General features: G+C 41.8%; 1 protein-coding gene across 2 annotated transcripts in view; it reads left to right on the top strand.

The window, feature by feature from the left end:
• The first annotated feature begins 1463 nt into the window (after positions 1-1463).
• LOC123759716 (TBC1 domain family member 20) overlaps positions 1464-15873 on the top strand; it is a 48813-nt gene continuing 34403 nt past the window's right edge. Inside the window, exons 1-4 of one of the 2 annotated variants that reach the window (XM_045744970.2) lie at positions 1464-1548; positions 7819-8270; positions 10085-10244; positions 11480-11724. In XM_045744970.2, coding sequence (XP_045600926.1) covers positions 7974-8270; positions 10085-10244; positions 11480-11724 — 702 coding nt within the window. In that variant the 5' untranslated portion in view covers positions 1464-1548; positions 7819-7973. Of the gene's footprint in view, positions 1666-7818; positions 8271-10084; positions 10245-11479; positions 11725-15873 lie in introns of both variants that reach the window. The other variant, XM_045744971.2, reaches the window with a different exon arrangement.

Genomic DNA, 15873 nt, shown 5'->3' with positions numbered 1-15873 from the left:
GTCTACCACTGCAAACCACCTTAAGCCCATCATCACACAGCAAAAATCTGCTATCAGATTCAGATTCAGAAGATTTCAGAATAAGAATAATAATCAGATCAGATCAGAATAATAACTAACTCTGCTTTCAGACAACACTCAGCTCCCTTGTTTAAATCCCTAAACTTGCTAAATATTAACTCCCTCCACACATTCTCTTGTGTCAACTACATTTACAAAACCCTGTTCTTAAATGCAAACCATGCTCTGAAACTCTCCCTGGACAGATGTAATAGGACCCATTATCACCACACCAGAAATAAATATCTCTTTGATATCCCCAGGGTCAAACTTAATCTGTGTAAACACTCTATGCAAATTAAGGGACCTAGTCTATGGAACTCACTCCCTAGTGAATTGAAAAACTGTAAAACTTTTGCCTTATTTAAAAGCAAAACCAAAAAGTACCTAATTTCATCTTCTTAGTTTCCTACACTGAGCTTTAAATTTGCTCTGTACCTAGTGTTACCCAATCTCCTAATTTTTATGTAATATCAAACAACCTTATCATTGTGTTCATTGCTGTCTTCTTTAATGTGCTAGCCATATGCTGTATTGTGACTACCAATTTTTGTCAACTACCATTCAAGCTGTCATTGCAACCAATCTTATATTGTTTCTGCTGTATTGTGCCTACCAATTTTTTTGTCAACTACCATTCAAGCTGTCATTGCAATCAATCTTAGCTACCTATGTGCTTTAATATACTGTACCCACAATTTTCTCTCATCTTTTTTTCATTTCATGTAATCTGTTATCATTTTTTGTCTATAATTTTTGCAAGTATTTACCTCCTTAAAATTTTCTTAGATTAAGGACCTGCCCGAAACGCTGCGCGTGCTAGTGGCTTTACAAGACTGTAATTACCATATTTGTATGCTCACATTCCTTATGTACATTCTTGTATATGCATAAATAAATAAATAAATAAATTAATGTTTTTCCTGCCCGAAACGCTTTGCGTAATAGTGGCTTTAGGCAGTGTATGTACTAGCTCTATGTATAAATCTATCCATTTTTGTAAAATCTCTTGTATGTATGTACCTTATCTGAATAAACATTTATTCATTTATTCAATAAAACTTATAAGTAGATGTAATGTAAATTACATTACACTTGCTTGGGTTAAACTCTAACAACCATTTGTTCGACCATGCCTTCAGCTTGTCTGTCTGTCTGTCTGTCCGTCCGTCCGTCCGTCCGTCCGTCCGTCCATGTCCATGACGTCACCTACAGTTCTACTGGTGATGCTGAGGAACAAGTCACCATCAGCAACACAAAATACAGATTCGAGTCTCCAGTAACATTTACTAGTTCTTCAATATACAAATCATATACATATATATATATCATTTACAATGAATTATTATAATAATGTATTCTTCTAAAATGCATTAGGATTATTTTAAATCCGTTTTATAGTTAATAATTTTCTAATAATGACGTTTGGTGTAGCTGTGAATGCAGTGTGATGTTGCCCTTCGGTGTTGGTGGTTATCACAGGCTGTGGTGAGTTGTGGTGTCTCGCTCTCCTCTTGTATCACATGATGAGTCTTTAGCGTGGATATACCCACACAGGCTTAACATAGTTACGGAAGAGTGTTCATTAAATGGCCCTCGCTCCATGTATGTATGACTACAAAGTGGTAAGGGAACTGCAAATCCCCGATCACTTCCATGGATTATTAATGAATTAATTTATTTATTTATTTATTACAAGATACATTGGGTTTGTGAGAGTACATAATATTTCCTCATAGTTTCCTACCTTGTGCTTCAATTCTCACTGTATCTTGTACTACCCATTTCCCCAATATTAGTACTTTTTATTTTTTTTTATTTAAATATACAAGAGTTTTTATTTATTTATTTATTTATTTATTTATATATATACAAGAAGGTACATTGGGATTGTGAGGATACATAGTATAGTAATTACAGTCTAGTAAAGCCACTAGTACGCTCAGCGTTTCGGGCAGGTCCTTAATCTAAGAAAATTTTAAGTAGGTAAATACTTGCAAAATTTATAAAAAATGATAAGTTACAAAGCAAGAAAAACAAAAATAAAAGATGAGAGAAAATTGTAGGTATATTAAAGCACATAGGTAGCTCAGATTGATTGCAATGACAGCTTGAATGGTAGTTGACAAAAATTAGTACTGTAGGCACAATACAGCATATGGCTAGCACATAAAAGAAGACGGCAATGAACACAATGATAAAGTTGTTTGGGTTAAGTACATAAAGGTTGGGAGATTGGGTAACACTAGGTACAGAGCAAATTTAAAGCTCAGTGTAGGAAACTACGAAGATGAAATTAGGTATATTTTGTTTTGTTTTTAAATGAGACAAAAGTTTGACAGCTTTTCAATTCACTAGGGAGTGAGTTCCATAGACTGGGTCCCTTAATTAGCATAGTGTGTTTACACAGATTAAGTTTGACCCTGGGGATATCAAAGAGATATTTATTTCTAGTGTGGTGGTAATGGGTCCTATTACATCTGTCAAGTTCTTACATTCTTGTACAGCCACTAGTATGTGTAGCATTTCGGGCAAGTCGTTAATCCTAATGTTCTCAGAATACGACCCGCCATATCGTTTAACAACCAGGTACCCATTTTACTGTTGGGTAGACAGAGGCTTCAGTTAAGGAATGACGTCCAATAAATCTTCCCCAGCCAGGATACGAACCCAAGACAAAGCACGTAAAACGTGTATCCTTAGCAGTGTAATCATCTCTGTCAATTTATATTGTTATTATTTGTTTATATAAAATCTTGCTATAATGTACCTTTTCGTCTTACCTGATATGTTTGATTAAGGACCTGCCCGAAACACTATGCGTGTTAATGGCTTTGCATAAATGTAAAAATACCAGTCTTATGTATTCTCACCAACCCATTGTACCTTCTTTAGAATAAATTATATTATTATTATTATTATTATTATTATTATTATTATTATTATTATTATTATTATTATTGGTGTTTTTAATTCTTGTAAACCACTAACATGCATAACATTTTGGGCATCTGTAACTCTGAATGCTGTAAGATTAATAATAAGAATAATTGTCATATTCCCATTACTGTATTTGTGAAATAGAAATCTTGTCATCATTTTCTGTTTCACATGTTAGAGAGCTACATGTACTGTACTCTTTAGTGTTCAAAACTAGAGCATATGAAGCAAACCCTAATAAAGTGGCTCTATATATTTTCTTTCCTACAGACCAAACAATTTGTTGGTCATATTAATATTATTTATGTAATAGTACATTTGATACATAAATATAGTATTCACCACATACTATCACCACCATTACCACCCCATACTATCACCACCACCACATACTATCACCACCACCACATACTATCACCACCACCACATACTATCACCACCACCACATACTATCACTATCACCACCACCACATACTATCACCACCACCACATATTATCACCACCATCACATACTGTCACCACCACTACATACTATCACCACCACTACATACTATCACCACCACTACATACTATCACCACCACTACATACTATCACCACCACTACATACTATCACCACCACCACATACTATCACCACCACCACCACCCTATACTATCACCACCCCATACTATCACCACCACCACCCCATACTATCACCACCACATACTATCACCACCACCACATACTATCACCACCACCACATACTATCACCACCACCACCACATACTATCACCACCACCACCACATACTATCACCACCACCACCACATACTATCACCACCACCACCACATACTATCACCACCACCACATACTATCACCACCACCACCCCATACTATCACCACCACCACCCCATACTATCACCACCACCACATACTATCACCACAACCACATACTATCACCACAACCACATACTATCGCTACCACCACATACTATCACCACCACCACCCCATACTATCACCACCACTACATACTATCACCACCACCACTACATACTATCACCACCACTACATACTATCACCACCACCACTACATACTATCACCACCACCACTACATACTATCACCACCACCACTACATACTATCACCACCACCACTACATACTATCACCACCACCACTACATACTATCACCACCACCACTACATACTATCACCGCCACCACACACTATCTCCACTACCACCACATACTATCTCCACTACCACCACACACTATCTCCACTACCACCACACACTATCTCCACTACCACCACATACTATCACCAACACATATACCACCACAACATTTGTTAAACCAATACTGAAATGTGCCATACTAACATTGAATCCACACCCTTTGAAGCATAAAAACAAAATTCTAAAAGTACAAAGGTTTACAACAAGGTTGGTGCTGAAGCAAAGAAGATTATGCCTTGAGGATAGAGCAATGGAACTAAATCTCTCAGCCTTAGAGAATAGAAGAAACAGGATGGATAAGATCACAACATACACAGTACAGTATTAAGGGAATAGACAGGATGGACAATGATAGACTCTTCAAATTGAGAGAAAGGAGGACAAAAGGACACAGTTGAAAGCTGGAAATGCAAATGAGCCAAAATGGAATACACTGATAGTAGTAGTTGTGGAAGCTACAGCCATCCACAACTTTATGGTCAGATTCAACAAAGAATTTGAATACTGTATCAGAATTGTTAAATTGCAGTGTAATAGGTACAACAAAGCTAGTTTGAGATGCATAGGACTACACCTCATACCCTACCCCCCATGGACACTGATAGGGAAGTATTGATAGGCAAGTACCACCACCACCACAGTGAATGATATGGCAGGAAATGCAGAATAGATCCCATAAAGCTGGAGCATACCTGGAGAGGGTTTCGGGAGTTGTTCTCCCCAAGCCCGTCTTGAGGCCAGGCTCAACTTGTGATAACTTGGTCCAATAGGCTATTGCTTGGAGCAGCCCGCAGACTCACATATCCACTCCTGCTTGGTTGGTCCGGCATATTTTGCAAGAACCTGTCCAAGTGCCTCTTGAATACATCCACCTTCATTATGGCAATATTTCTAATGCTTGATGGGAGGGTGTTGAACAGCTGTGGACCCCTGATGTTCAGTCAGTGCTCTCTGATTGTGTCTGTGGCATCTCTACTCCTTGCTGGTTCTGTTCTGCATTTCCTTCCATACCTTTCACTCCAGTATGTTGTTATTCCAGGGAAGAGTAGAGATACCATTGGCACAATCAGAGAACACTGTATTAACATCAGAGGTCTACGGCTATTTAGTATCCTATCAGACAGCATAAGAAATATTGTCAGTAGAAAGTGGATGTGTTCAAGAAGAAAATAGGCATGTTCCTGCCTAAAAAGTGCTGGATTAACCAGGTTGGTTAGTAATTTCCAAAAACAACTTGGCAGACCAAGTTATCTAGAACTTCCAGAAGCCACTTCGGGTATAATACAGGTAGTAAAAGATCTCTGCACTTCTCCAGATCAGCAATTTCTGCAGCATTTTATGGGACTGTTAGTGTGCAACAATATTCCACCCCTAAAGAACACTAGTGTTTTAAAAAGTATCATAATTGTTATTGCATTTCTTTCTTAAAAGGGTCTTGTTACAGGCATATTTTTCTTGCAGTTGTGATAGTTACTTATTGTGTTCTGTTAAAGCAAGTTCTTCAGATATAATTACTCTCAAATCTTTTATTTTTTTTTCTGTACATAGTGTGATTTGACTGCTTTTTATATTTGATTTTCATTTTGATATTTCTACTTTTACAATAGCAAAGTATCTGGAACGTGTCTTCATTGAATATCATGTTGTTTTCTGTGGCACTTAGGAAGACCTGATTTACTGTACAGTATATCAGTTTAGAGGTTTGCTGTGTCCTTTATGTTGTCTACTCTTATAAAAATTGTAGTGTCATGTGTAAAATATATGGTATAGTACTATAGTTTGTTATTGTCTATGTCTGCCTCAAACACCACATACCACCACAGGCAACCACCACCACTGCTGCCCTCCACCACTTTCACCATGTCTACCTCCACCACCACCACTTCTACTTCCTCCAACACTTCCAATTCCACTTCCTCCTCCTCCTCCTCTTCGTCTTCCTCCTACTCCTCCTCTTCGTCTTCCTCCTCCTCCTCCTCCTCCTCCTCCTCCACCACCTCCTCCACCTCCTCATCGTCCTCCTCCTCCACCACCACCTCATCCTCCACCACCACCTCATCCTCCACCACCACCTCCTCCTTATCCTTATCCTCCACCAACACCACCACCTCCTCCTCCTTATCCTCCACAACACCCTCCTCCTCCTCCTCTTCCTCCAACTCCACCACATCCTACTATTCCTCCAACTCCACCACATCCTCCTCCTCTTCCTCCAACTCCACCACATCCTCCTACTCTTCCTCCAACTCCTCCTACTCCACCTCCTCCACCACCACCTCCTCATCGTCCTCCTCCACCTCATCCTCCTCCTCCTCCTCCACCACTGCCTTGTCCTTCACCACCACCACCACCTTGTCCTTCACCACCACCACCACCTTGTCCTTCACCACCACCACCTCATCCTTCACCACTACCACCACCTCGTCCTTCTCCACCACCACCACCACCACCTTGTCCTTCACCACCACCACCTCATCCTTCACCACCACCACCACCTCGTCCTTCTCCACCACCACCACCTCGTCCTTCTCCACCACCACCACCTCGTCCTTCTCCACCACCACCACCACGTCCTTCTCCACCACCACCACCACGTCCTTCTCCACCACCACCACCACCTCGTCCTTCTCCACCACCACCACCTCGTCCTTCTCCACCACCACCACCACGTCCTTCTCCACCACCACCACCACGTCCTTCTCCACCACCACCACCTCGTCCTTCTCCACCACCACCACCTCGTCCTTCTCCACCACCACCACCTCGTCCTTCTCCACCACCACCACCTCGTCCTTCTCCACCACCACCACCTCGTCCTTCTCCACCACCACCACCTCGTCCTTCTCCACCACCACCACCTCGTCCTTCTCCACCACCACCACCTCGTCCTTCTCCACCACCACCACCTCGTCCTTCTCCACCACCACCACCTCGTCCTTCTCCACCACCACCACCTCGTCCTTCTCCACCACCACCACCTCGTCCTTCTCCACCACCACCACCTCGTCCTTCTCCACCACCACCACCTCGTCCTTCTCCACCACCACCACCACCTCGTCCTTCACCACCACCACCACCACCTCGTCCTTCACCACCACCACCACCACCACCTCGTCCTTCTCCACCACCACCACCACGTCCTTCTCCACCACCACCACCTCGTCCTTCTCCACCACCACCACCTCGTCCTTCTCCACCACCACCACCTCGTCCTTCTCCACCACCACCACCACCTCGTCCTTCTCCACCACCACCACCACCTCGTCCTTCACCACCACCACCACCACCTCGTCCTTCACCACCACCACCTCGTCCTTCACCACCACCACCTCGTCCTTCACCACCACCACCACCTTGTCCTCCACCTCCACCACCTCCTCTTCCACCACCCCATCCTCCATCACCACCACCTCCTCCTCATCCTCGTCCTTATCCTCCACAACAACCTTCTCCTACTCTTCCTCCAGCACCACCACCTCCTCCTCCAGTACAAGAATAACATACTCTTTAGTAAGAAAGTAAATATATATGTTTTACCATATCTTAATCTTTAAATATATCATTCATTTAAGTGCTGTATTTAAGTTATTTAATTCCACCCTTTCAGGACTGTGAATCAGCATTATAACTGTCAAAAACTTCACAATGAACATCTTTATTCTCTTGAGTCCAGACATAATGTTTGTCAAATGTTAATGTTTTGCAAGAGTAATGGTGTTTAGCAATTAACATTTATATAAATATTAATGAGCATCAATAAAGATGGAACAGGAATCTTCTAACCAATTAGAAGATTCAATTGTTAAAAGTGAAATTATAAAAAATGAGCTGACAAGCGAAGTAAATCCTCTACTCGTACAAGAAGCAGTAGATACAATAGATGAGGTGGATATGGATCAATTTACTGAACCCGAGATACTAAAAACAGTTGAAAATGATACCAGTCCAAAGATTGAGGGAGACAATTTTCCTGTTGGCTGTGCAGACACATTTATGGGAGAACAGAAAGTGGAGGCAGTGACATCATCATCAGACGAAGAAACTTCAGGCACACCAGAAGTTAGTAAACAATTTTAAAACTCATTTTTATTCACAGTGATGTGTGTGTGTTTGAGGGGGCAAGGTTATATGTAATTACTTAATTGTAATTAGGTAGTTACAATTGCCTAATTAGAATTAAGTAATTTTGCATTCACTGCCACCGTGCTTAACAAGTTAATCGAGAGGGTGGTGTATGCCAAAATCATCAGTAGTTTTAAAGCATATGACAAAGAGTACTACTGTAGTAAGATAAGACACCACGAGCATAGCTCACATTCTGTAACTAGGGGAATTGTAATTATTAGTACAGTAAATAAATAAATGAATAAATAAATGTTTATTCAGGTAAAAGTAGATACAGTACATACATACAAGATGTTACAAACATAATGTTGGATTTCTAGATAGAGCTAGTACATACTATGCCTAAAGACTTATTTTACTAGTACTTTTTGTCATATGATGCTTTGAAACTACTGATGGTTTTGGCATTCATTACCACCTTACTTAACTTGTTCCTGCCCTCTACAACTTATATATACTCTGTCATATATGGGCCAATAGGCCTTTTGCAGTTTACTTCATATTGATATTCATGATATTCTTTTGCAGTTTACTTCATATTGATATTTATATTTATGTATAAATGGATATTCATCCATTTATACATAAATACTGTACATTCATTGATTAATTGTTACATACATAAATTCATAGATTCATACTAGGATATATATTGGAGCTAAATGATATAATATAGCATAAGATGCCAGATATTTACGTATTAACAGAGACTAATAATATTTAAACTAATGTAATAAAGATAATATTTATATGAGGTGGGATTCCTGAGGGGCTACTCAATTTGAAAATATTACAGAAAATTAGGAAGGGTAGAGGCAATACTCTTAAAACATATACTGTATACAGTATATAATATTCCGGGTAGATGGGACTTGTTAGCCTGGGAAGGCAACTCATCTAGGGGAAGGAAAACCCTGATTCTAAACCTCCGCTGCCTTGTGGTCATACCCCTCTTTTGGGAAAGGCTTCAGGAGTCAACCTCAAGGAAAAATTCGGAGTTGGAGCCCCTAAGGAATTCGTTGTCGACTTTGACCTCATTCTGGCAGTTCCTTCGACGGTGCTGGAACCATGTGTATTGGCATTTGCCTTTCCATTGGATAATTTTACCAACATGGAGAGGGGGGACCTGCTGCATGGGATAACAGCTTCTCCTCCATATCGGCCTACCCAGGCCCTTGCGCCCTGGAGAGCAACTAGAGCGCAACTCCATAGTCTCCCAAGACTGAAGGATGCCTACTGTATATGATATGCACAGTCCAGCCAGTTAGACCAGTTTTTGTTTCACCTGTGCTGGTTGGGTACATGGGTTCCCCATGCTCCCTTCGCCTCTATGATAACAGCAGATTCTGGTCCTGATGCTTGGTAGGCCTGCACAAGTCCAGAGGCCTAGTAGTATTGTAGATATATCTGAAACCAGGGCTAGTGTACTAGGGAGCTACTTAGGCAACCTAGAAAATGGCATTTCACTACATTCAGTGACTGATATTTGCTAGTGTGACTAGATACTGATTTCCTGTAATACTAATAAATTTGTCACACTTTTTATTTATAAATATGTTTATGTAATTTCTTTAAAGGTATTACTTCCTGTTCGTGTAGGTATGGTACAGTCTCTTTACCTGAAAGTAGGAGATGGGACAATGAGATGATGAATACACATAGCAAACCTTTAGTGTTTCTTAGTTAAGTAAGTGTATTAGAGACTTAAAAGTGTACAGTACTAATTAATCTTTTTATTTTATACATAGAAAGCAGTTAAGAGGAGAAAGAAAAGGCCAAAAGAAAAGAGTCAAGCTGCTTTGGATAGATTGAGAAAGCAACAACAGATTCAGGATGTTTTGTCTTCCACTCCACTAGATTTAGAAGCTCTTCGGGATCTTGCCATTGGTGATGGGGGTCTTGTCAAAGGTAAGACATTCAGAGTAAATATTTTGTGCGTGTCTAGTAGTTTCTTTGGTTCATATTTCATGAACTGTTATTTTGGTCTTAATGTTAAGTTATTTTTGTCACCTCACCGAGGAAGGCAACCAGAAAGTCAGTGAATCAAAATAAACCACTGCGGCTTCAATAAGAGACCGATGCCCAGGCTGTGTCAGCTTACTTGTAGGTCCAGTGAACTGATCCCAGGGCCTAGGTTTCCTGCTTTCATTCCCTTTAACCCTGGAAAGCCCATGCAGATTTGGTAGTCCTGTGGATATTCCCCTCAAACCTGCTTTCACTTCCTGTGAGTTTGAGGTATGCTCTTCATCCATGCCATGTGGCAATGTTAATTCTTTCTGCCTCCGCCATGGTAACACTTGGGTCGGTGACACCTTGGACCCTTAGTACAGTACTGTGGAGTTTGTTCTCCCTGAAGAACAAATGTGAGATTCCTGCAGCCTTTCTCACATTTGTAGACTCAGTGCAGCCCATGCATATGCCAGAATTTGATGAAAATCTATACCCAAATTGAACTATGAGTGTAGTTGGGGGTTGCTTAGTCATGGAACTTAGTTAATAAGCACCAGGACTGACCAATCCTTATAGACGATCATTGGTGAGGTTGTACAGTAATAGTACTGTGTATGTTTAGGGGTGATCCTGAGTGGCATGAGTTTGAGTCAGGTCATTTAGAGTTCTTAGTAATATATGTCGTACCTAATACAGTAACCAGAGTTGCCTAATAAGCCAAATTTGCATGAAATATTGAATTTTCTAACAAAAATTCTTATGAAATAATAGTGTTCATTGTGTTAATTATGATTACAATTTTATGTTACAGTATTTGAGTCAAAAAAAGCAAACATAAAATTTGACCTAACCTAACCTATCTGAACCTAACCTACCTAACATATCCAAACCTCCCTAACCTATCCAAACCTATCCTAACTTATTTTTAACCTAGTATAACTAGTGTGAAAATAAACTTTGGAGAGTTAATTTTTCTACTTCCTCAACAGTGAAGAAAAACGTAAGAAATATGGAGAAGATTAGTTTAGAATCATTAATCTTACCCTTTTGGTCATATTCAACAACATACTGTATAAATATTATTGTGATTGTTTTGTCTTATGTATTATAGGGTTATTGCTATAGGTGAGCTGAATGCAAAGTTAGAACTTTATTAGGAGTTTCTCATTCTAATCTTGAACCTTTTTTGGCAGATGAGCTCCGTCGTAAAGCATGGCCTTGCCTTATGATGATCGAGCACATGGAAATGACTCCAAAACCCACTCTTGATGTTATCAAGGCTCATAAAGATTACAATCAGGTGGTACTTGATGTTAAAAGATCTCTGAAGCGCTTTCCTCCTGGCATTGATGATGACTATAGAATTATTTTGATGGACCAGCTTACAGTGCTTATTATTAGGGTCCTGATGAAGCATCCTGAATTGAATTACTATCAGGCAAGACATTGTTTTTCTTCAAGTGCAATATATGAATGTTTTTCTTGAGTAAATGAAATAACTTAATGATAAAAAAGAATATTACTCTCGACTCGACTCAAGGACGGACCAAAACGTCATCGTCTGCAATATTACTTTCATCTCATTCCTCATGGATAAGGGCATTTCTTAACATTATTCAAACTGTGCACTAAGAAAAGATAGGATGTTTTGATGTAAATTAATCTTATTATTTTTTTACTGTCTTTAGTTCCAAAACTTTTGTTTACATAATAATATTTTAACCCATAGACCACGCATATTACTGTACCTCGCATAATAGGGGCCTGGTAGTGAAAAATATTTGAATTGTGTAAAAAATAACTTCAAAATGTTAAACAAATCTTAAACTTATTGGCTTCAGTGTCGTGAAACTTTCATCAAAATATTTTCAGAAATTGATTTTAGACAAATTTTTACAAAATAAGAACGTTTTATTGATAAGGAAAACAGCTCCTAATAACTGGAACTGAAGGATTATGCAGTAATAAAGAGATGCAAGCACCTGTCCTATGCCACAAAGAAGAAGAATAGTAGTAAGAAGTGTCCATAAAGTGGATATGCAGTTGGTGCCTTTATATCATGGCTGAGTAATACATAGCACACATAATAATGAATAACTATGTTAATATGCTCTATTTTGTTATATATCATAAATACATTGTCCAATGTTAATATATGTTACTTTCATCAATGTCCCAAAAATATTTTTTAGGGGATTTTTTTTTAAGATTTTAGTTTTTTCTCTCCTTTATTTATTATGTGATTTTGATGTAACCTTTACATCCTGGAGAATGCATATGGTTCCCTAACTATGTGAAGATAGAATGAAATTCGTCAACAAATAAATCAGTCACAACTCGCATAACTTGGGATTTTGAATTTTTTTTTGGCTGATTTTTTTTTATTTCAAACTCTATTTTCTTTGTCTCTTTAGGTTGTTTTGATTATTAGGGACCATATTAGAGCTTTTTCACTTATATAAAATATACCCTAAATATATCTCCTAAATCATTATAAATATAATAATGATCCCTATATTTTGTGTTTCCTGGGGAAGCCCCGTCGGCTCTTAGGAGCTATCCAGGCTAAATGGATATGTATAACTTTCTGGCATCAGTCAAAGTGCTTGGAGTTCTTGCCTACCGGGGAGAATGAACCAAATCCTGGCCCCCTTAGAGAGGCACGAGGAGCAATGGCCTATAGAAACCCCCATGTGGTTGGAAGCATTCTATGTCTGCCATCGACCAGGATAGGCACCCAGAAAGGTAGGCGCCACAAAATAAACCCCTATTCTGGTGAAAATATTGCTACCGAAAGCCGAACGAGTGGACAGAACTCCCCAAACAAAATTATCGAACTATCATGACGTCATCACGTCGCTGTGCCACCGTCTGCGCAACCCTCCCCTCCCCGGGAGGGGGAAGGCGGAGCCCCAGACCATCCGCGCCGGCGATCCAACTGGCAGTTCTTGGCTGATGGGTTTACTGGCTGGTCGAGTGCCTCTGGCTCCGGTTTTGTTTCATTTCTGTGCCTTGTGGTGTGGGCTGTCTCTACCGGTGGGGTGTGAGCCAGGAGTGAGATTCTACAATACTCGGGCTGCATGCGCCTAGGGCTCTCTTCCGTACGTGCCCTGTAAGTACTGCCCTTGGGGCTTGAGGCCATCTTCCACAAGTTACCTTGGGTTCTACCTCCGCTGCCTGTTCCTCCTGCCGTGCTGTATGGATCTGACCAGTGGGCTCCCTTCCTTAGAGTTTTGCATGACTGCCCCAGCTTTTCCTAAGAGGCTGGGGCTTTGGGGGGTACAGCTTGGCCCTGGGTCCTGCCATTGAGGTTCCCGGGGTTGGGGAGGGGTTGCCTGGGGGGCCTCGGCCCTGTTTTGCCCCGCTTGGGTCTTTATACCCTCGGTGCAGGGCTTGCAGTTCCTCAGAGTGGGGTTTTCCTTTCCCCTCTGCGTTCATGTTGGTTTTGGGTCTACCCCTCCCTGGGTTCGGTTCTGTGTCCCTTTGGGTCCATCGGTCCCATCATTCCTGGGGGTGAGGTTCACCCCCTTTTCCTACCCCTTTTCGCGCTTACGTCGCGATGCTGTTCCCTTCGTAACGGGGTCCCCTGCATGTCCCTTGCTCAGAGGTGTCTTTTTTGTCCATATGTACCTCCGTGCATTTGTGCTTGCTTGTCGTGGTTCTCGTTAGTTTGCGGACCTCTTCGTAACTTCCAGTATTATTGGAACGACTGTTGACTTCCGGTGAGGTTTCCCTCTGGTCCATTTTCGGACTCGTTGGTCCCCTTCCGTCCACCTTGTCTTCTTTCGCTTCTGTTTCGCCTTATTTTTTTTTCACATCGTCTCTCCTTCCAGTTTCGACATTCCTCATCTTCGTTACGTATGCCTTGCTGGTGTATGTACGATGTGTGTATATACGATCTGTGTGTATCCGACTGGTGTACAAGTCGCACCGCCCGGTAGACGGGTGGTGCGGTTCATACCTCGAGCGCTGGGGCCGGGGTGTTAGTTTCGTTTCTGGGAGGTGTACTCATGTGTTCCACGTCGTTTATTGTGGTTTTTCTACGACTTCTCGCTCATCTTCTTTCTCCAGTCATAGCCCTCTGGATGCTGGGGGTGTTCTGGATTTTTATATGTGTGGACATCACTTCATTTTTCACTGCTTCTGGGGGTGGGGTGGCTCCGTGTGGTGCCACCTCCACCTCTGTACTGCACCTCGTCTTATGCTGGGCACGCACTTTTGTACATATTTCCACTTCGAATTCTCGTTTTTGTTTGGGTACCAGTACATCTAATCCCTACAGCCTCTTATACACATATCGTCAGGACGAACCACTGGCGATGCTCCTGGTATGTTACTCGGCTCGACTGTGTTGTGGCACGGTCGTGTCTCCACTCTGCAGGTGAGATTGTATTGTCTGGCGGCTCTGTTGGCCAGGTGCTGGTTTTCGACTTTTGGTGGGGTACTTGCCTAGTTGTGCTTGCAGGGGTTGAGCTCTGGCTCTTTGGTCCCGCCTTTCAACTGTCGGTCAACGGGTGTGCAGTTTCCTGAGCCTGCTGGGCTCTATCTTCTCTACAATTGCATGTGTGTGAAGTCTGCCTCCACATTACTTCCTAGTGCATTCCATTCCTACCTCCTCTGACATTGATCAGGTTCTTTTTAATATCTGTGGCTCGTTTGGGTACTCGACTTCCTCCTGTGTACCCTTGTGCGTGTACCCCCCCTTGTTTACTCTGTCACTTCCCTGCTTGACAGGGTTGCGTCGATGGCTCCTAACAGGGTTGTTAGGTGTTGTGTGTTTTGCCTGGACACCTTGCATGTGTTTTCTGTGACTTTACTTTGTCCGTGTTTCTTGTTCTTTATTGTACTGTGAGGGCACTGCCCCGCATTTTGGTGCTTTTTGTTGGTTTTTCGGCACCTAGGTCTTTTCCCTTTCTTTGGACACTCCATCGTTCCCTCGGTCCGTGCTTTTGTGCCCTCCTTTTTTGCTTGGTCTCTGTTCTCTGGACACTCCATCCTTGCCTATCTTCGGTGTCTGGTTGCGCCCTGATATCCATGGTGTCCCTCTGTGTTTGTGCAACCTCCCACTCCATACTTTGTGGTTGGTCATGTACATTGCGTTCCGGCTGCTACTTGGTCCATATTCGGGTTTTTTCCTTGCCTATTTCTGCTTTTTCCTCCTGTGTTACACATGGCTGTGTATCTGGGTCGGTGCTTATTGGCTATACTGATGTTGGGTGCTGGGGTGGGCCTCTGTCCATGTTCAGTTCCCTGCTTTTGGACTACCCCAGTATTCGGTTTTGGTGCCGAGTTCCTTAATTTTTTCTTTGTATCTCACTGCAGGCTTCTGTGTTGCACTGTCTGTCGGGGTGGTGGACTTCTGGTCCACCGCTCCTGCCCTACTGGTTCCTGTTCTTGGGACGGGTAGCTGGGATTCCGGTCCTGGCTCCGGTTTTTCTTTGTTCCTTTTCCGGAACGTGTGTTTTTGTTTTCCTGCGGTTCACGTCATGCGTAGTTCCCCTCCTGTATACCTTGGAGACGCATGCATTTGTTTTTCCCTGCTGGAGCTGGTTGTGCTGCTCCTTTGGGTTGCGTGGGCACTGTTTTT

Source organism: Procambarus clarkii, chromosome 8, assembly GCF_040958095.1.
Source record: "Procambarus clarkii isolate CNS0578487 chromosome 8, FALCON_Pclarkii_2.0, whole genome shotgun sequence".
NCBI lineage: Eukaryota > Metazoa > Arthropoda > Malacostraca > Decapoda > Cambaridae > Procambarus > Procambarus clarkii.
Note: the sequence above shows the minus strand (reverse complement) of the source record. Positions and strands in the feature narration are given on the sequence as shown.